The sequence below is a fragment of the Erpetoichthys calabaricus genome, chromosome 18 (assembly GCF_900747795.2).
Source record: "Erpetoichthys calabaricus chromosome 18, fErpCal1.3, whole genome shotgun sequence".
NCBI lineage: Eukaryota > Metazoa > Chordata > Cladistia > Polypteriformes > Polypteridae > Erpetoichthys > Erpetoichthys calabaricus.
Window position 1 is genome coordinate 88,512,223 of NC_041411.2, and position 22,272 is coordinate 88,534,494.

Sequence of the window (22,272 nt, forward strand, 5' to 3'; positions counted from 1 at the left end):
ACTACTAAGTAAAAAACTGGTATGAAGAAACCAATTAATTATTGTGCATAAGCATTCATAGAAAAATTTCCCCACACAAAATACTTGTTGCCTTTCTTAGAAACAATTTTTTTCTCTTCTCCAAAGCCACCGTCAAATCATTATGCGAACGCCACTATTAATGTGCTAAAATTATGTCTGCAGAAACGGACTTCACATTAAACATTTCTTTTGCTTTAAATTTAGTATGTTCATGAGCCCAGCTTCATAAAGTAAAAAAAAATAAAAAATGAAAAACAGAATAATTTAAAGAATGTTTAATAATCAGCAGCATTCAATTATTCTTAAACTTCAAAATGAGGCAGGCACAAAGAAAAAAAAGAAACAAAATACCAAAATCGGCCACTCACACATAAGGGAAAAAACAAAGAAATAAATAAAACAAAATCTGAGATGCATGTTACAGAAATGGGGTGTGCAAAAGCATGTTGATGAAGTGAAACAAGTTGACTATAAACTCAAAGGGAAAATAATGCACCAGATCCCAAATCACCTTCCAGCAAGGTTCAGTGAAATAGAGCTATTGCAAGCCAATAATATCTTAAACAAGACATAACTTATTGTGCAAATTATATTAAGGTAGTTTAAACTAAAAGTTTGGTAAAGTTGTTAAAGAGCTGCATAAATGCCTGTTAATAGGAGCTGCTTTGCAAGTTATTTAAGAAATTGCATTTCTATCCTTTTATAGGGTTACACAAGACATAACTTGGTACGGTCTAGTGTGTTCAAAGAGTTAAACCCATTTCTATTATGCATTACTGTGATGGGCCAAAAACCAAAGAGTTCAAATTTTTTAGAATCAAACACTGACAACCATTTTTTTTAAACTCCACCTAAGTCCAAATGCCTGTTGAATATGAACATGTTCAGAAACTACAATAGTAAAAATGTAGCCATTATTAGCAAACAAATAAGGGAGGATTAAATAAATCAACAAATGTCACACTGCAAAGAAACTGTGCATTCCCATAGTAGTCCTTTGGTGTCCACAAACGATTATCTTCAATCAGTGGTGGATAAACTGCTAGCAAGCTCAAATCACTTGTATAACAAAAGTAGTTATCCACTGGGAAATCTTTATATACACATCTGTCAATACAGGAGCTTTCACAAGTTTTTTTCTTTTTGCTCTAGGAGTACATACAAGTCCAAAATTGTGTTTTCTTGCACAGGATACAGTACTTATTTTCCTTGGGAATCCAGAGCAAATTCAAGGATTGTTTAATTTTTCTCTGGAAATTTGACACTCTCTCCCCCCACACCAAAGCACCAATATACCCTCTAATCCACTTCCTCCATGTTGCTGTAAGATGAGGTGGCACAATCTGCAGAGTGTGAAAACAGATCCGATGTCACTTCTGGAGTAAGCTGTGGAGGTCCTTCTGTATCCAGCTCTGGGCCAAACAAGGCCTCACTTGATGCCTGTAAAACAGATTAGCAAGTTTACATAACCTAGTCAGCAGAACAAAATTCCACTGTGACTTAAGACAAAAATAAAATTTGAGCATTAAAACAAGGGAAAGAAAAATTGGATTCATGTGTAAAAGTGTTTAACGTCTCATATGTCACAGTATGCCAATTACTAGATTCAGAGTCCAGGAGCTTTCAGTCAATTATATTTGGATTCAAAGTTTCATAATAAAAATTAGTCTGTAATAGATAAATATTTAAAAAATTATTTAAAAGGAAACTGACATCCCATATTCCCAATCAAGTAAAATAAATATTGCAAGACAACACATCTTGGAATACAAGCTATTCCAAAAAAACAAACAGAAGGCAATGCTTCACCTTCAAAAGATAGCCAAGTGTATGATGTGTAATGTGTGTTGGTGTTTACTGATTAAAGGGAAAATAAGATGAAATGGATAATTGTGTGGACCACCCACACTCAAAAGATTCTTAACATCAGAGTTTCAATAATTGATCCAACTATAATTTTCATTGCCCATTCTCATTCTACAGTCTGACAAACAGGTAAGACAGGACAAGCTAATTTTTACTATAGAAGACTCGCAAAGATAGAGATAGAAGGAGAGAGAACACACAAGTTGATTTAGGACATTCTTATAAACCAACATTTATGATCCCAACTAGGAGTTCACTGCAGCATCTCTTTCCATTATATTGCCCATATCCTATCATAGAAGGTTTGCTTCTGTCCCCAATAGGAATAGGGTGTGTGTGTGTGTGTGCACATATATTATATACACATATACTCACATATACATACATACATACCGTGGCAGGGGGCCGGGGGTCCATGCCCGGCCAGGACGCCCCTGCAGCATATGTTCCGGGGGATCAAGGATGGAAGACCCAATACCTCCCCCTGGACGCTAGATGGCAGCCTCCCTGGGTTACAGCGGTGCCTCGGACTCCCGCAGGGCGTTGGAGTGTGGTGCAGCCCTGTTGGGTTCCGCAGGTGCCGCCAGGGGGTGCTGCTGGGTCCTTCTGGGCAGTAATTTCGCCACACCCGGAAGTGCAGCCGGGTGTCACCAATCAAGCACCTGGAGCACTTCCAGGTGCCTGATTAACAGGAGCCAGCGACCACCACTCAGGGGCCAGAATCAGGAGAAGGAGGACGAGGTTGCCTGGGAGGAGTGCTGGAGGAAGAAGAAGAGTGTGCTTTGCTTTGTGTTTTTATTTGGTCTGTTTGTGCTTGGGACTGTGTACTGCCTGTGGGACATGGAGAAGACATGCACCCACAGGCGAAGAAAAATACAGAGTTTATTTTACATGTGCCTCTGTCTCCAGTCTGTTTTGGGTTGGGTTTGGGTATAGCGCCTTTCACAATACATACATACATACACCTACAAAGTTTTTCAAACATTCATTACACTGTGTTTATATACTAATGTTTTCACTGAAACATATTATGTACTTATATTAAAATGTATTTACTAATATGTAATGAATACTAACTAATCTCTGGGATCAGCATATTATAGTTCAACATGTAGGTAAAAAAAAACAATAAAACGAAAACATTTGTACACAACCTAGAATTCTAATTTGCTTTGAAAAGGGGAAAAAGGCAATTCACATGATTAATTATTTTAATAAAAAATTTATTAAACAGGAAAGTACAAAAATATCGTTGAGTATCAGCATAGATTATTGCTTTGTTTACATTAAACCATGTTAAGTTTTAAATAATCTTTCCTTCTATAAGTATCCAAACAATTATACATTTTATGTTTAATTTTAAATAGACAGTTTAATAAATATATTTACTTTTTAATAAATACAATAAAATGGTTTAGCAAAAGGAAGAAATACAAACAGTAAAGATTGCAACTTTAAATTTCCATTATATTAATAGCATCCAAGAGTGGGGTATTGAGACTGAATTTGCTGTAAGAAGAGAAACAATTGCATTAGAGCCAGAATATTCTAGCTTTTAAAGAATCAAGGCTGTGCTGTTAGCTTCACCCTGACATTACTAACAAGACAAATAAGATAATTACCTGATGGTATAAGATTTAATAAAATCCTACACTTTGTCAAAATTATATCGTTATTACTATAACATGAAAACATTTTCTGTTTTAGACATGTTCAGCATTTCTTGCCTCGCATTTACTCTGTTATTCTATACTTACACATATCAATATAGATACATAACACACATGAAATGTATGCATTTCAAATAACGGTACTTCATTACCTATACAAATCCTTACAAAAGCATCGCCAGATAACCATTTAAACACAGGCTTCAGCTGTAAGGATTCCAGCACGGCGATGCCTTCATCTGACTGAATGGGGGTGTGGGGCACAGAAGGTTGCGTTCTGCTAAACCACATGTTTGCAAAACAAAAGAAGGCTATTAGCGCAGTGATAAGGAGCTATGAGCTTCTTGACATATATGACAGGAAAATTTAAAGAGGTTACGGACAATGAAAAAAATTGTAAGCTTCAGGGATTCTAGTGTTAAATTACAAAAATCAAAAACTGCTTGCTGAGAAATGTCTTTGTTATGTAATATCTTCCTTCACTTTAATATTGTGAAGGAAATCTATTGATGAAACTTGATTTTCATCATCCAAATTAGTCAATATGTCATGTAAACTGACTTGTGCTCTGTCCAAGGTAATTTCTTGCTGTGCATCCATGATACTATAGGCACTAAACTTCCACAACCCTGAACTGAATTAAGCAAGTTGGAAGATGTTAACATTTAAGAAGGTAACTACTTAATCAAAGCAGAACACTCATAAAGTATCTTGACAAAACATATCTACAGTACAGAAAAAAAACCTTATTTACACAAGTGCGTTATCACAAGTAATAATTTAATGGAAGTACACATAAACTTCTTTATATGCTGGTTCTTTTATAGGGTTAAGGGCTTGATATTCTACAGGAGGTCCAGAAGATTATACACAATGTCAGACAGACACTCTGCAGCAAGAAAAATATTAATAAACAACACTTTAAAATTATACAAAAATTCTGCATTAAGAAATATAGATATGTACATATTATACATTTAATATTTACACATAGAAAAACTGCATTTATAAAAATATACTAAGCCACATGTTATAAATTTATTTTCCTTTTAACACAAAAACACTCTTAAGTGCCACATGAGTTAGTCTGCTGAAACTACAATTATAACTATTCTTAAAATATATTATTTCCTTTGAACTGGCTCAAATCATAGATGAATCAAGCCTAACTAGTTTTGAAAAATTAACTTTGTATATAATTTTAATTAAAATAATAAAAAAACAGTGCAATCACAAACATGTTAACAAAAAAGCAATTAAAAATCTAAGGCATATATTACAGAAACAAGTTTTCAGTATTCAGAATTAACAAAAATGTATCACACAAAACAAATAAAAAAATTTTTTTTGCAGCATTTAAAAATAAAGGCAAAACTGTATATACTATTTAACTAACCTTTGCTCTTTACATCAGGATTCACTTTAAAAGACAAATGAACAGTAACTATGATCATTATTATAAATATTATCAATTACAATAAAAATGTTGGGGAAGAAAAGAATATTTGCTGCTCTGGCCAAAAATACATTTTTTAAATCCTTTATGTTGACATCCATATATTTAATAGGCACTTTAATCTAATACAACAATACTTATCTTCATAATGTTAAAATTACTCAGGCTTTCTTCCTATTAAAGGAGATCTAAATGATTTTTTTTTTTTTTTTGCACCTACAACGAAGAACCAAACTGAGGTCATGGTTATTACAATTCCTTTTTTTTTTTTGCATTTTTTCAGTTAGTAAGTTTGATTTTAACTACATATTATAGCACGCGGTGAAAGAATGTAAAAATAATAACTTGCTTCTTTGACATTACTCTTTAATTTTACGCTGCTGTCTACAACATGAAATTCCACACTTTGTGCCATCAAGTGAACGAACATGCACGATTTGATTCTAATGTTGAGGGCCACACAATCATAATCTGAAAGAAAATTGTCCAAATTTATTTTTGGAATTAAAGCACTCTTCTTATTCTGAATAAGACACCAAAACTGGCTTAATTGATAATTTACCACTGTTACTTTTTAAGTTATTTTCTTCAAGTGAGTCTGCAAGGGCTATGTAAGTATAAAAAATTTTTGAAATTGATGACAAAATACACCAGAATGCTTTCAATGAGAGTTGGGTGCACTCTTAGAATTTAACGAAAAATAAGAACTACGAATTTAACCAAACTGAATATGTAAAACAGAACAATACAGTACAAACACTCAGAAATGAGTAGCTGCCAAATTGGGCAACAATTAAAATAAGAGGAAACTGGCAAATGAACATAAGTAAAGCTACTGCAAAGCTCTGCCTTATTAGTAACTAAAGCAAAATACTATCCATCCATTTTTCTAAACCACTAATCCAGGGCAGGGGTTGTGGAACCTCTGGCACCTATCCCAGCAATCAATGGGTGCAAGGCAGGGACAATTTCTGGACAGGGCACCAGCTTATCATGGGGTCAACACAGAACCACTCATTTCCACACCCACACAGGGCCAAGGTAGCAGTGCCAGCTGACCTAACCTGCATGTCCTTGGACTGTGGGAGGAAACCAATGCAAAATACGACAGACTACAAATACTGCAGATATGTTACTTACAAAATGGCCCAGGTTATTCCTGAAATTCACATAAGCAAATATGTTAAAAATTAAAACAATTTATAAAAAAAAATAAAAGATAACAGTCACTGAGAAAACCCAAACTACATCGAAAATGACAGAATGGATCAGATATCACAATTCTTTTGTAAACTAGTCTAATAAGAAAAACAATAGTCTGAGAAATTAACCAAAAGACCACCTATATGAAGTTCATTGTATTTAAAATATTTGTTTAACTCGTACAATCATCAGTGTTCTTTGTATAACGCAACTTGGTAACAAGAAAATCAAAATAAGACCCCCGTGACCCTGTAGTTAGGATATAGCAGGTTGGATAATGGATGGATGGATAAAAATATATTATCTCCTTCCAGGTTATCTAAGTCAAAGTACTTTATTCTTGGGCAGCAATTCTTAAAAATCCGATTATTGTTCTTCAAACAAGAGACAGATGCATAAAAAGATCAATTAATGATTATGTAGGAGGACAGGATACAGCCTTTTCATTAAAAAAAGTTACTTTGTTACTGTAAGAGAAAAATGGGGGTGGGTTGTTAGTGGTGGGAAACAGTCATTACATAAAAACAATAAAGTCCACCATGAATGCATCAGGTGGATCAGCTCCCCTGTGCAAGTGTCTGTAAGAAAGACTATTCTAGAACATCATAGCTGACATAAAGCTACTCAGTCTTGACAAGTAGTGGTACTATATAAATGTGCATCATATTAAGTTACGGACAGTCTTTATTGTCAATTCCTCAATTACTGTTGTGGGTAATTTCCTCATTTTTTTCTGATCAGTCTGAGGTTATGACAGTAATAAAGTTTCTTTTTTTAAACTCCCTATTGTGTTTATATTTTTCTTTTTTACTTGCATGCAGTACTTTGAACATTTTTTACATGAGATTATATTTTCAAGTGTTTACCCAGCTTTGAAGATTGTACTGGCCTATTTCATATTGTTATCTGTACTCTGTTCCCTACCAATTAACTTGCTTCAGGATTAACTGTCAGTGAAGAAACTAAACTACAGTATACTGGTGGAATACCATGTAATGAAATTCATGGGACTATAAATATATTTTGTCATAACAGAATTTTAATTATAACAAATATGGGGAAAATACATATACTAATATGACTGGGGTCTCCGTTGATTTGCTATCTCTAACAGCAGCGCTGCAAGGAAAGCTCTGTGGCTACTCTGCTGCGTCTGGTAAACAGTTAACCAAGGGCAAAGTACTTGGTTGTCCTCTGCAGGATTAGGCTCACCACACAATGTGCTTGCTGCACAATGTTTAGAATGTTTAAGACAGGGATATGACCTGCACTTCCTCGCACTCTCATGGTTTGCCACAGTGGTGATTCTGAGCTGCTGGTGATGTTCTAATATGAAGATGGGAGCTAAAGCAATACAATACAATTACCAGTGTCATGGAGCCTATCTTGAGTGCAGAAGTGACACCTCCTATTTTGAATGAAGTCTTGAGACTGTACCAGCCTTCTCTATAAAGTAATAAATTACCTGTATTTTTAGTTTCTCACTTTTTTTGTTCATTGCAAAGGAAACTTTGAAAAGCGCTATGAAACTCAAACAGTACAGTATTCACACACAACACAACTACCCATGTAGATGCTCGGTGGAACACGGACTCAGAATTCAGCTTTGTGTATGATGTCACACCTACGTCCTCACTGAGACTGCCCGGGACCACAAACTTCACAACAGACTGTCCCTTTCTTTTAGTATAACAAAAAAGAAACAGCCTACTGCAGGGTTCTAGAGACTCTGTGAAAGTGTAGGCACAGCATTAAGTATTTTTTTGCATTGCACTGTTGTCTTCAGTGGCCATTTTTGGTCAAAAAATGTTTGTTATACTGAAATTTACATTTCATTAAAATAAAATCTGTTCAATACAATATTTAATGAACATTTGTTCATCCCCAAAAAAAGTATTTGTTATTCTGAAAATTTCATTACTTCGGCATTCACTATAATGGGATTTGACCTGTACTCCAATATAGTCCTATTTTGTCTGCTGCTCTCATTGAGTGATAAAAAAGTCTACCATACCGGTCTAACAAGATCTTCTCATTTCCAAACCTGTGCTGGCTTTCATTTCAAACTATTTTTTAATTTAAGAGCCAATGGAACATTAACAGGCACTGTTAAATGTGGTAGAACCTTTACTTTCTACAATATTCATTTTGAGGTAGTTAGTATAATGCCAAAATAATAAACATAAAAGGATAATTTTCCCTAATAGAACAATTAAATGTTACACCAAGGAGGTACTGTAATCACAGAGAATACAGTTTTATATTATACTGTTAAACTTTACCTATAGTACAGTCTTGTTCTAGTGCAATGTAAGTATGCAGTGTGTTAAAGTATTAATATAATCGGTCTAAAATGATGTAATATCAAAAGATCTTATTGTGTATAGCTTTAAGTGCAATTGCTAATATTATCCCAATCACATATACAATAGATAAGAGTTTACACTAGAACTGCCTTCCCATAGCACACCATGAAATATATAGCTTATTTATAACTTTGCATCTTATTTCCAGTGACCCTGAGACATCAATGGGTAAAGAACATTAACAAACAAGGCTACCACTGCTGCAATGGTACCAAGAACAATAAATCGAACACAGTTTTCTTCAGCATCAGGAAGGCTGCTGAGCACAAGTTCCGGTGTATCTTTAGGTGTCAGCCTCCCAGTTCTTGTCCAAAACCTCTTGTACATGTGCTGCTGGATGACATCTGCATCTTCATCTTCCTCCAGTTCCTGCCATATCAGAGAAGCCTAAGATTTGTGGAAACCTATGTCAGGTTCTTAGAATCACTCCAATTTAAATGACTTTCCCAATGCTTGAAAAATATTATAATAAAATTAAAACTGACTATATCACAACTAAAAAATAAAATGATTTTTCTTTATTACACTTTTACATACTATAGTTTACAAAGTCTCTAATTTATTCGACAAGAATCATATTAATCATTTAGTTATTCCCAGAGATTAAAAATACAAGTTTGTCAAAGAAATACAAACATTACAAAATCCTAAGACATCTAATAAAGACTACTATAACAGCAACAAAAGGAGGGGTGACTGCATGTGTTTATGGGAAAGGCGGTATATAAAGAAAAAAAAACATTATTACTTAAAGTACCAATGTGACTTTCTTTGGACAGTAATAATTACCTACTGTGTGCTCCTCCTTTAATCTAGAATTATAATATTGTGGCTTAAGAGGATATACTTAGCATTAAATTAATTAATTCAGCTGTTCATATCCTGGAATGATTAATTAAAATATCAGTATTTACTGTATCTACATCATCATTGTTCAGAATCACAACAGTCTACTTAAATGACAACATATATGAAAATCAACGTGGGATACTGGCATAGTCCAATCTACAAGCCTATTACGCTTGAGATCACTACTAGACGGCCTAGTAGAGTTGACAAAAATCTTCCCCTAAGAAAAGATGATCTGGGACATGAGCATCCATCTCTATTTTTTCCCCTAGTGGTCATTTACTGCATCCTCTTTATATGCACTAGTCCTTGTTTCCTGTATTCTGCAACTTCTTGTTCCACCAAATCAGTGGTGCAACAATGAGGGATCTTGACGAAAGAGTGATCAAAGACAGAAAAAAACACTTTACAGACAAAAAATGTGAATTTTTTATCAGCTGGACTTAGCCTTACAATTTCTAATCAGTGCACCAAATTCTTCCCATTTTCAGGGAGGAAGAATGTGTTGTGCAGTTCTAGAATTTACTAGTACTGAAAAACAAGGACAGAAATTTCAAAAGTTTACTACACCAGTTTAAGAAAGGTTTAGCACTACCCAAGTACCCATACAATGACAGATGGATAATTTTCACTATAAACCACACTGTGACAGCTTCAATGAAGGAGTGTGTTTAAATATAGAAAAGTAGCAATTCTGATATAATGCAGTAATATATCTAGGTATATAGATTTGGCCAAGTGGGGCTAGTGTAATTTGACAAATTTTTTTATTTTTGGGAATCCTGTGTTAGTCCCTGAGGTTAACTGTCTTTTCGCATGACCAATAAACAACAATTTTACAAGGCTTCAGTTAGTTGCTACTTGCATCATACTATAACCCCTGTACTCATGGCTCTTTTATCTCTAAAATGTCTTGTAAATTTCTCTGTCAGTGAAACAATCTAAAATTATACAACTCTTGAGCTGATATTGCCCTTAAATAAGCATAATAATATCTTTTGAGTACCTGCATATATTTTCTTAAACACATGAAATCACTGATACCTGAAACTACGGTCAGCCAGAGTCTCAAATGCAGGATTAATATACTAAATTATTTAAAATTTTGAACAAAATCTTTCAATGTAAAATGATATGGGATGCCAAAACAGGGCAACAGAGCACTTATTTGGATAACATGCAGATAAAAAGGTAATCTATGAAAAGCTAGGCACTCGTATTCTATAATGAAAGCCATCTTGCTATGACCCTAGGTTTACAAATTGTGTGTCAGATCCAAACTTTTTTTGGATATAGCTCTTATAGATACTATCTACAGTGATCCCTCGCTATATCGCGCTTCGCCTTTCGCGACTTCACTCCATCGCGGATTTTATATGTAAGCATATTTAAATATATATCGCGGATCTTTCGCTGCTTCGCGGGTTTCTGCGGACAATGGGTCTTTTAATTTCTGGTACATGCTTCCTCAGTTGGTCTGCCCAGTTGATTTCATACAAGGGACGCTATTGGCAGATGGCTGAGAAGCTACCCAACTTACTTTCTCTCTCTCTTGCGCTGACGTAGGGCGGTGTGAGCAGGGGGGCTGTTCGCACACCTAGACGATAGGGACGTTGCTACCTTCTGTGTGCAGCTGCTTCCTGAAGGACATGCTGCACGGTGCTTCGCATACTTAAAAGCTCGAAGGGCACGTATTGATTTTTGCTTGAAAAACAAACTCTCTCTCTCTTTGTCTGCTCCTGACGGAGGGGGTGTGAGCTGCTTTGTGCCGCGGTGCTTCGCATACTTAAAAGGCAAACAGCCCTATTGATTTGTTTGCTTTTGTCTCTCTCTATCTCTGTGACATGATCTGCTCCTGACAGGCACTCCTTTGAAGAGGAAGATATGTTTGCATTCTTTTAATTGTGAGACGGAACTGTCATCTCTGTCTTGTCATGGAGCACAGTTTAAACTTTTGAAAAAGAGACAAATGTTTGTTTGCAGTGTTTGAATAACGTTCCTGTCTCTCTACAACCTCCTGTGTTTCTGCGCAAATCTGTGACCCAAGCATGACAATATAAAAATAACCATATAAACATATGGTTTCTACTTCGCGGATTTTCTTATTTCGCGGGTGGCTCTGGAACACAACCCCCGCGATGGAGGAGGGATTACTGTATTTAATTAACACAAACCTACAGTTTCGGCCTAACAGCTCTGGCTGAAGACATTTAGCAGTGAGAGGGCAGAGTAGTTAATTCTTAAAATGAAATGGGTTAAGAGCAGAGATCTTTAGTCATGTGAACTGACAACACAGTTACAACACCTAAGACTAATGCAAACTGAGGAATCCAAGGTACATCAAAAATGACTGATATAATTGTATGTTTCACCAAAAGAAGTTTAAAGATTAAGTGAATGTTGAATCATCTTAAGGTTCTCCAGGTAGTATTTATTTTCTTGAATAAAATATTTTGCTGAAAATTAAAATTTTCACCATCCGTTTCACCAAAGCAGAATATCAGTTGGTCTCTGCTCATTTTTAACCCGTAACATTTCACAAATAACCTGGAAAAAGGATCAAGTTGTTGTGTTTCATAAGTAAGATAAATAATGATGTTGCTGATTGGTGTGGCTGGCCGTCTGTTCGTCTTGCTAATCTATGTTTTATCTTTGTTTTTATGTATTAGTTTATCCCAACAACCACTGTCCTACGATTGTGATTCTTTACTTAACATTTTATTGCTTGCTTTCCTCTCAATTTTCATCTCCTGTTGGGATATTATGTGATCCTCCACCTTTGTTTTATTTATCTGCTGATTTCTTCACCTGGACGCCGGTGTTTACCTGTATCAGTGAGATGAATGCCTCTCGGAGACGCAAACGCACCCACCACCGACGTGGAAAAAGAGCCGGTATTGCTGTTAAACAACGCCGACTCAAGTCCCAGAGTTTGGTTTCCCGATGCCTGCAAGTTGCCTACGACCCATCTTCTCCTGCACAGGAATCCATCCCTGGTTCATGGGCGCTGGACACCGGATTTAATTTCTCCATTTCAAGGCGGATGATTCACTTTTCCTCAGTGTGCTCTCGTGGAGTAAACGCTGCTAATCTTCGCACACTCACCTGTGCTCATCCCGCAGCGAGCTCTTCTACTGCTATCAAAGCTGCTCTCTTGAACATGAGATCAGTGTCTAATAAAACTTTTATTCTGCAAGACTTTATTATCTCAAATAATCTGGATTTCTTTTTCATCACTGAGACCTGGATTGTAAATGGTGACTCTTCATGTTTTACTGACCATCAGGTTGTTCATTTTTAAACTCTCATTGTCTGACTCATCGTGGTGGGGGCATTGCCACTGTTTTTAAAAGTATGTTCTTGTATCGGAGCCTTACAAAGGGTCAGTTTAGTAGCTTCAAACTGCAACTTTTCGAAGTGTGCAGCTCCCCCTTCTTTGTTGTTTGCTGTGGTTTATAGACCTCCTGTAATTAATGATATATTCATTTCTGAATTCGCTGATCTCCTGGCTGATATCACCCTCTCCCATTACAAAGTACTTATTGTTGGTGATTTTAACATTCACGTTTGTTGTCAATCGAAACCTTTGGTTAATGACTTTTAATCACTATTGGAATAATTTGATTTTATCCAGCATAATATGCCAACTCACTCTCTTGGTCACACCCTTGATTTCGTTCTTACACGTGATATTTCAGTTAATGATATTTATGCGATGTTTCTTTTACTGATCACTTTTCTATAATGATGGATTTGAACATTACTGTAGATGTCCCTACTACTAATTGTGCTTCACGCTGCTCTCGCTTTTTATATTCTTCTATTATATCCGATTTTAAAACCATATTCTCTAGTCTTGATGTGCATGTCCAATATGATTGTATCGATGATTCTGTCTTACAATTTATTTCTTCTTGCAAAACGGTATTAGACTCAATTTCTCAGCTCAAGACACGCTGTAATAAGGGAAGACCTGCTCCCTGACTAAATGAAACCACGCGATCGCTGCACCGCGCCTGTTGAACTGCGAAACGACGTTGGAAAAAAGATGGTCTGATTGTTTCTAAACAGATTTTTAGGACTTCTTTATTCAAATTCCAGGTTGCAGTTATGAAATCTAAACATGATTTCTTCGCCGATTTAGTTTCCCGTCATTCTAAGAATCCTAGGGTCTTATTTAATTCAATTAATGTGGCCATTCACCCTCATTCTGTGATGGGATTAAATACCACTATTCTTTCATGTGAGCAGTTTCATTCTTTGTCAGTAAAATTGAAAAATTCGCTGTGGTATTGTTCCAACTGACTATGAACTTCCTACTGTTAATCATGGTATTGTATTTGAATCTTTTGATCCTGTCTTACTTTCACAGCTAAAAAGAACTATTGACACCCTTAAACCATCCCCCAGTCCTCTGGATATTGTATACCACACCTCTTGGTGGAAGCCTTTGATGTTTTGGGCCCATCTTTACTAGCCATTATCAATGATTCTATTAGTGCGGGGGTTGTGTTCTCATTTTTTAAACATGCTGCAGTGCGTCCCTGTCTAAAAAAAAATCAGAATTAGATCCTGGTGTTTTAGCCAATTTTCACCTGATTTCCCAATTGTATTTTCTGGCTAAAATATTAAAAAGAATTATTTATAATCAACTGGTTGATCACCTTAACTCCAATTATTTATTTGAGATCTACCAATCTGGCTTTAGGCGTTATCATGGTGTTGAGACAGCCCTCGTTAAAGTATTCAATGACATCTCTATTATTGCTGACTCAGGTGGAGCTTTGGTCATTGTCCTCCTGGACCTGACTGCTGCCTTTGACACTATTGACCACGAAATATTGCTGTTGCGGCTTGAACATCTTGTTGGGCTTAAAGGGGCCGCTCTTAACTGGTTCAGGTCATATCTAACTGGTAGACACTTTTCAGTGATTTTAAATTCCTCTTTTTCGTCTACTGCTCCTCTTAAATGTGGTGTTACTCAGGGATCCCATTTTGGGTCCTATTTCTATATACCTTCACCCTATTGGAGCTATTTTTAGGAAATTTAACAATTCTTTTCACTGCTATGCCGATGATACAGGTTTATATTCCCATCTGCAACTCTGCAATAAATCAACTGCACAACTGTCTGTCTGAACTAAGATCCTGGATAGCTAATAATTTTCTTGATCTGAATCAAAATAAAACTAAGGTGCTTATAGTGGGTCCATCAGCTAAAGCCCAAATTGGTCTTGGACTTCTTGGCTCTGTCTCTGTCTTTTGCAAACCTCAAGTCCGCAATCTAGATGTTATCTTTGACAGTAACCTCTCTTTTGAGAAACAAGTTAATTCTGTAGTCAAGGGTTGCTTTTTCCAGCTTCGTCTATTAGGTAAGATAAAGCCTTTTTTATCTTCTAGGGATCTTGGGAAAATTACTCATGCTTTTATCGCCTTGATTACTGCAACTCGCTGTATTCTGGGATTAGCAAACCTGATACACAGGTTACAGTTGGTCCAGAATGCTGCTGCTCGCTTTCTGGTTGGGGCAAGAAAGTATGACTCTGTTTCTCTAATATTAGCTTCTTTACACTGGCTGCCTGTCAGTTTTCAAATTGATTTAAAAATCTTGTTGCTAGTTTTTGAATCTTTACATGGGCTTGTTCCTGCCTATTTATCTGAATTATGTGTTTTACACCAGCCATCCAGAGTGCTTAGATCTTCTGGTCAGTTGTTACTCTTGTTGTCCCCCATACCAAGTGTAAAACTAAGAGGGACAGGGCATTTGCATCTGATGCTCCTCGCCTGTGGAACTCTTTACCTCATCACATAAAGGAGTCGTCTACAATTGAACTGTTTAAAACAAGATTAAAGACTCATTTCTATTCACTTGCATTCCATGACCTTCAGTAATACTGATGGTTTCCTCATTGTGATTATGTAACATTACTTCTATTTATTATTTATTTTATTCATGTTCATTTATTTTATTTCTATTTATGTTATTCATGTTAATTGTATGTTTTTCTTTAATTATAAGTTTTTCTTTAATTCTGTTATTGTAAAGCACTTTGGCCACAGCATTCTGATGTTGTTTTAAATGTGCTATATAAATAAAGTTGACATTGAAAGTTAAGGGAAATCCATGAAAAATCAGTTTCATAAAGAATTTGTACTCTCACATTTCCTTGCATAGTTTATTCAAGTTCACAACGCATTTTTGTGCAATTAGATATACCTATAGGAGACAGCAATTTTGAATACTGGTGCCACTAGCTTTATCGGGTGTAATACAATGGACAGCTATCCTGATTGTCACACTTGTTTCATGTGGGAGCATACCAAAACCTATTTTTAAAATGTGCTTCTTTGTTTTGGTAGCTAGAATGTGTTTTTTTGTGAGTGATGAAATTCCATCACAAATAGTGGAAGATATTTTTTGATTCACTGTAAACACATTCTTAACCTTGAAAATTTGTGCATGTGATTAGTTTATCACTAGGGCTTATGATCCATATCAAAATGGTTTCAATGAAGAACATTTTAGGAAAATTGTTGACATGGCCTCAAACTGCTCTTGAAAGAATATTTACAATTCCGATGACAATAACCTTTGGGGCACAACTCTCTGATGCAGGTTCCAGATATGAATTAGTTATTTTACGAGTTATTTTGATCTTTTCCAGACTTCATCCCAATATTGAACTAAATTTAAAACCATGAAACAGGGGACTCTGATCAATGTAACTGTGAGTGCTTCATAAAGAAGCCAATAACCCTCAGGAATGACTTGTTGAATTAGCATCAACAAGTTCAAAACTGACTCCTATTGGTAGCATCATAACCAATTCTGATAGAATGGCACTGTGCTTGTAATGATTGGAAGTGAGATGGTCTCTCTCCGTGTTTTGTTAAAACTCTCATTCCCTTAAGTGGTATGTATTCTATCCTCATTTTCTGGGAGTAAACCTCTGACCTGGGGGTCTTCATGCTATGTCTCCTTGTGAGTTTTCATGGATCACACAGCAAACAGTACACATCTGTCACCTAAGTTTTCAGTGTATTTGACAACTATTTTTAGTTCAGTAACTGGTTCTTATATTCGTGTAACTAGAAAAGAATGTTAAATGTAAAAAAAAGGTGGTACTCGAGAAAGACTGAAAAACGTCTAAGGTCATGACTTTTATCATGAGAAATTTTCCATTACAGAGTAAACTAAACTTTCAGCCCGATTTCACAGATGCACGCAATAAGAATTTACAGAAATGGGCTTACCTGAAGACAATTCTGATGAAAATTTGATGATAATTGGATTTGCTGCACCTATTTGTTGTGATTGATTTCTATCACTAGTAAGTATATGGTGGGGCTGTTTGCCTTTATTATAAATTGATAATGGTCTAAAGGATTACTAAAAAGGTGGAACTTCTGTCTGTTTTGTAATGCCCAAATTAATTACCAACTGTTTCCATAAAATCTTTTTTAGGATCATCTATATTCACATGAGTGTGTTAGTGGGTGGGCAGCACACACTGTTTCCAGGCCGATACAGAGACTTCAATCACTGTCTGGATCTCCAAATCCTACTGTTGGACTATTTTAACCAGTATCCACTATAGTAAATGCCAGGTAATTTTTATTAGTTTGTTACAACAGACTTAATAAATGTGACACCGACATTTTATGCATTTATGAATCTACAGCCAAACTCCCACTACATTCATCAGATCAAAAGTCCATCTCATTCCCAGATATAAAATAAGTCTTTATAGAAAAAAGCCAGCAGTTAAACAGAGTTGAACTCTGTTGGGTACTTGGATGGTTATTATGAATGTATTGAGTGAATTGTGGTTTACGAATCCTGAGCAGATAATGATGAATTAACTGCAAGGACACTATAATTCCAGTTAAATCTGTCAAACTAAGTCCTGGCAGTAATTTGTGGGCTCCTAAAAGTAAATTATGGATTACCAAAGATTTCAACTGTAAACTCGAGAAACAGGGCATTTCAACATGGAAATATAACTTAACAGAAAGAAATGAAGTGCATCATGGAATCAAGCAAGAGGATAAACTCCATATCGACAAACCAGGTTCATTATGATGCAGTAGGAAGATGAAAGTTTTCACAATAAAAGCAATCTTTTGGAATTGACAAGGGGTTAAAAGTCTATTAAACTGGCTCAAAAATGCATTAAATTCTATGTTAAGTTTCTGATAAAGAATTCTGCTTTAGAAATTATTCAGAAAAAGATTAGACTCGAGACTGGAGTTAGCAGTCATCCTGGTTGATTGACTTGGTTCATGGGAAAGCAGCCCTGTCCAATACTTCACTCTTTCTCTGCAATTACAAAATGTGCCAAAACCCTAAAAAAGGTAAACATTCCTCCAATAGCTAGATGTGCAACTCCAACTCCATTAAATTACTACAGACCGGTGGCATTACATTTTTATATAATGAAATAATTTGAGAAGTTGAGTTGATTAAAAGAGAGCTGCTACTTATCTGGACCCTTACCAGCATACATATAGAGCAAAGTGTTTCCTTCACCACACCCCCCCAACACTTCTGATTCTGTTGTGCGAGCCCATGGAAAATCAATAACCCACACAAGGCTGCTGTCTGTCTCATCTGTTTGCTTTGCATATAAATGATGGCAGACATTAACATAGGAAAAAGCATTTCCATACATTTATCACTGCGAGTACCTAAAAAAATAAGGAAGACACTCATACACCTGATGCTGAGGAGTCTGTTCAATGGTATGATTGTTCCTTTTCACAACTATACCTTTCTAAGATCAAGGATATCATTCTCAAATATTTTTGTGCATTATTAGTGTTAATTACTCATTTTGTAGAAATCTTATGAGTGTATATACTGCTTATAACAATGGTTCTTGTTTGTTGGCTCTTGTATTTATTTCTTTTGTAAGTGTAGCAACATCCTCAGTTTTGTACCTTCATGCAACAAAAAAATATCCCTCTGAGATAATAAAAGTCTATGTAACTTAACACCTCCATACCCTCCTGCATAGGAAGTATGCCCCTACTTGTTGCTCTTAGGACCAATTCAATTTCAAATATCTGCTTTTTAAGAATGATAGTACTCGCAATCACTGGCCACTTTGTCCCATGGAGCCTTTTGTTTCCCAAAGTTGCTACAGTTTTTGCCACTACTGTCAATTCATATTTTTTGTCTCCTAATTGGTCTTGGCACAATAGTTAACAATAAAGTAATAATAATTTACTCAACCCTCAAACCACTCAGACAAATCTTTGAGCAGAGAGTCTAATGAGCAAAGTATCTTTTTTCACAACAACAACAAAACAATGCTACAGCATTACTTTCTGTAGGGCAAGGTAAGCATTTATTTAGTTCAATTAATTAAAGTGCAACCTGACAGACGTCAGGTTTGAATTCATTTTAAGATGCTTTCATCCAATTAATTAACTGGATTAATTATACCAATTCATTTTAGCTACCTTTCAATTAGGCTGATTAAGGCCTTTTGGTCACGTGTGAGGAATGCACACTGCCAGAAGCAGGAAAGATAAAGGCAAAGTAAGAACATGAAGTTCATGACAACTTGGCATGGCAAGCACAGCATTTAAATGCAGGAAAGAACCATAGCTAAAAACAAAGAAAGGACATTTTTGAAAGTGAGCAATGACCGAATAAAAAACCTTTATACCCATGATCCATGGAAAATATAAAATAAAAATAAACAAATCAGATTAATACATAAGTAGAGTGGAATGATAAGAAATGCATCATTTATCTATTAAGAAATGAAACTTGACAATAGATAAAGAAGTGCAACAAGATAATCTTGACTGTACAACTGATAAAGTTGCCTATATGGTGCACACTTTCTGTAATACAAGTTCTTTCTCCTGTTTGAAACAAAACTACCTTTAAGACATTTTAGCAAAACATTAGTTTTACTGATGCTACTTACTGCATTCACAAATAATGTAAATCAGTTTACTGTATGCAGTATATAAATGGCACTATTAGGAACATATGTAAATGAAAGTACTATCAGTGACAAACATAGTAAACCAATTTTTGTTTTAAAAAGTTTAAAAGGTAATCTCACCTGATTAGCTGCAGCTCCAGCTGCCATTGCTGGTGAATCAGTGCCATGAGGGCTGTGTCGCCGAATAGGTCTCTCCACAGGAGAGTTACGTCGACGGTAAAAAAGCACATAAGCATAACGTGTCACTACCTGGCTTTCCTCCACTGTAGTGACAGTGCTGTCATCGAAGAGACGCCATCCTATACAAATAAGGTGAAGTATGGTTACTGGGAATAATTACAGAATTTTACATTATTTATTTTAATTTTTAAACTTGCAACAGCCGATTCTTCTGGATTGCTGACTTCAACTAATAAATGTCTTAATTATAAAAACATTATCAAGGAATACCTGAACTCCTGTGAGTATAGCATTGTTTTGAATTAACAAACTTAAAAAAAAAAAAAAAAAAATTATTATATATATATATATATATATATATATATATATATATATATATATATATATATAAGGAAAGGTTATTTACTATAATAAAAGGTTAAATCTAAATGCCTTGTTAGATGTATTTATGTAAATAGTTTATTTCTTCATAGAAGGCAAAAAACACAGGAAAGGTAGAAACTATTTTAATCAGACTAAAAGTAGTATGAACTACCATAATAAATACATTGTTTTAAAGTAACTTTATTGTGCTTTTTTGATTGGGAACAAGACAAACAATGACAAAACATTTGAGCAGTGATGATTCTCACTAAAACTAAACGAGCCTTGTCCAGCAAAACGTTACTGGGATGCAACTATGGAGCCTGGTCTCTGAGTTAGGCTCAGAGTGGGAAACACTCTATGATACTTACAAGCCCCACAATCTAACCAGGTGCCATACAGTATAAATTAGCACCAGTGGGAAAGAAGAAAATTAAAGAAAATGTTATGTATTAAGAAAATTTATGTCTGCTTGTGGATATGCACTCTTATAGTCTATATTCTTATACTCCAAAGGGGTATGACTCATTGACTTTACAGTTCTGCTGAGAGACTACAGACATGAAAGAATGACCTGCTTAATTTGAAATGGACTATATAGTTTTGCTTGGAGACTGCAGCAGTCACACTGGAAATGGAAAGTGGGTAAAGGCTAAAAAGAATGACATATTTATTTGACTTTAGAGTGTAGAAATGTCATTGGGTTTCTGTGCTCGTCTCTGTGCAACAGTACTACAATGTGCATTTTTATCTTTTTTTTTTTTCTCATTTCACTATTGGTTTTTATACATGGTTACTAAAAGTGCGTGGAGCCACATGTACCAGTGTTCTCATCTTTCCAAAGAATGAATCACTCCAAGGAAAACCTGCACAAATTTTAAAGTTAAAGACAGCCAGGAGCCAAAAGTGATACTCATAGGTGACCTTATGGGACCCTCTGCTAGTAATACAAGTCTAGAACAGATTTTTGATGGTGGTTGTGGACCATACCACTAAGTAAATGGAACTAAATGCACTGTGGAATGCAATGCAAAATGTATGAACAACCCACAAGGAATGTCAGCATTTATAGCCCCTGATTGTGGGAGGTTATCAATAATTTAACAACAGCCTTGTGAGCTGCCTGAGGCATTATCTGAAAATTAACTATGATCCACTATTCAAATAATCAACTTGAACAAAGATAAACAAAAAACTGGCAAAAATAACGGTTTCCTTAATTACAGAGTACTTTCATGACTGGGGAAAAAAGGAACTTTCTGAATTGCAGTTTTCTATCAATATTATAATGCATTAGACCAATACTGACTTCTTCTTACTCACTCTAGAGTCTTGGCTATTAAATGAAAATGCCATCAACAGACACTTGGACATAAATCCAGCATATGTTAACTTAAGAAGAACATGTACATAATAAATAAACTATACAACCCCCCCCTCCCTTGATCATACTGACTTAGTCACCTCCCCCTCACTTAATGTGTTGCTATATATTGCCTTTGATTCTTGTAAGTCTAAGCATTATCCTCTGATGAAGATCCCTGGTAGGGGTTGAAAGCTCAGGAATAAAAACTACTTTATGATACGTGATTCATTTTTTTCTCCCTTTGTGGATCTCCAGCTGCAAATATGCAAACCGTATCACAGACCTTCTCTTCCATATATATATATATATATATATATATATATATATATATATATATATATACACACACACACACACACACACACACACACAGAGGGGCAAAAAAGTATTTAGTCAGCCACCAATTGTGCAAGTTCTCCCACTTAAAAAGATGTGAGAGGCCTGTAATTTTCATCATAGGTATACCTCAACTATGAGAGACAAAATGAGAAAAAAATTCCAGAAAATCACGTCTGATTTTTAAAGAATTTATTTGCAAATTATGGTGGAAAATAAGTATTTGGTCACCTACAAACAAGCAAGATTTCTGGCTCTCACAGACCTGTAACTTCTTCTGTAAGAGGCTCCTCTGTCCTCCACTCGTTACCTGTATTAATGGCACCTGTTTGAACTCGTTATCAACATAAAAGACATCTGTCCACAACCTCAAACAGTCACACTCCAAACTCCACTATGGCCAAGACCAAAGAGCTGTCAAAGGACACCAGAAACAAAATTGTAGACCTGCACCAGGCTGGGAAGACTGAATCTGCAATAGGTAAGGAGCTTGGTGTGAAGAAATCAACTGTGGGAGCAATTATTAGAAAATGGAAGACATATACAAGACCTGACAATCTCCCTCAATCTGGGACTCCACGCAAGATCTCACCCCATGGGGTCAAAATGATCACAAGAACGGTGAGCAAAAACC

The 22,272-nt window shown here is 35.6% G+C and overlaps 1 protein-coding gene across 7 annotated transcripts in view; it reads right to left on the reverse strand.

Annotated features, from left to right (window-relative positions):
- Positions 1-281: 281 nt before the first annotated feature.
- Positions 282-22,272, reverse strand: part of usp19 (ubiquitin specific peptidase 19) — a 109,699-nt gene continuing 87,708 nt past the window's right edge. For 3 of the 7 annotated variants that reach the window (XM_028824583.2, XM_028824582.2, XM_028824580.2), the window contains 2 exons: positions 19,514-19,692; positions 8,536-8,969 (listed from right to left, as the gene is read on the reverse strand). In XM_028824583.2, the coding sequence (XP_028680416.1) occupies positions 8,721-8,969; positions 19,514-19,692 (428 nt within the window). In that variant the 3' untranslated portion in view covers positions 8,536-8,720. Of the gene's footprint in view, positions 1,462-8,534; positions 8,970-19,513; positions 19,693-22,272 lie in introns of those variants that run through there. The other 4 variants (XM_028824586.2, XM_028824585.2, XM_028824584.2 and 1 more) reach the window with 3 other exon arrangements.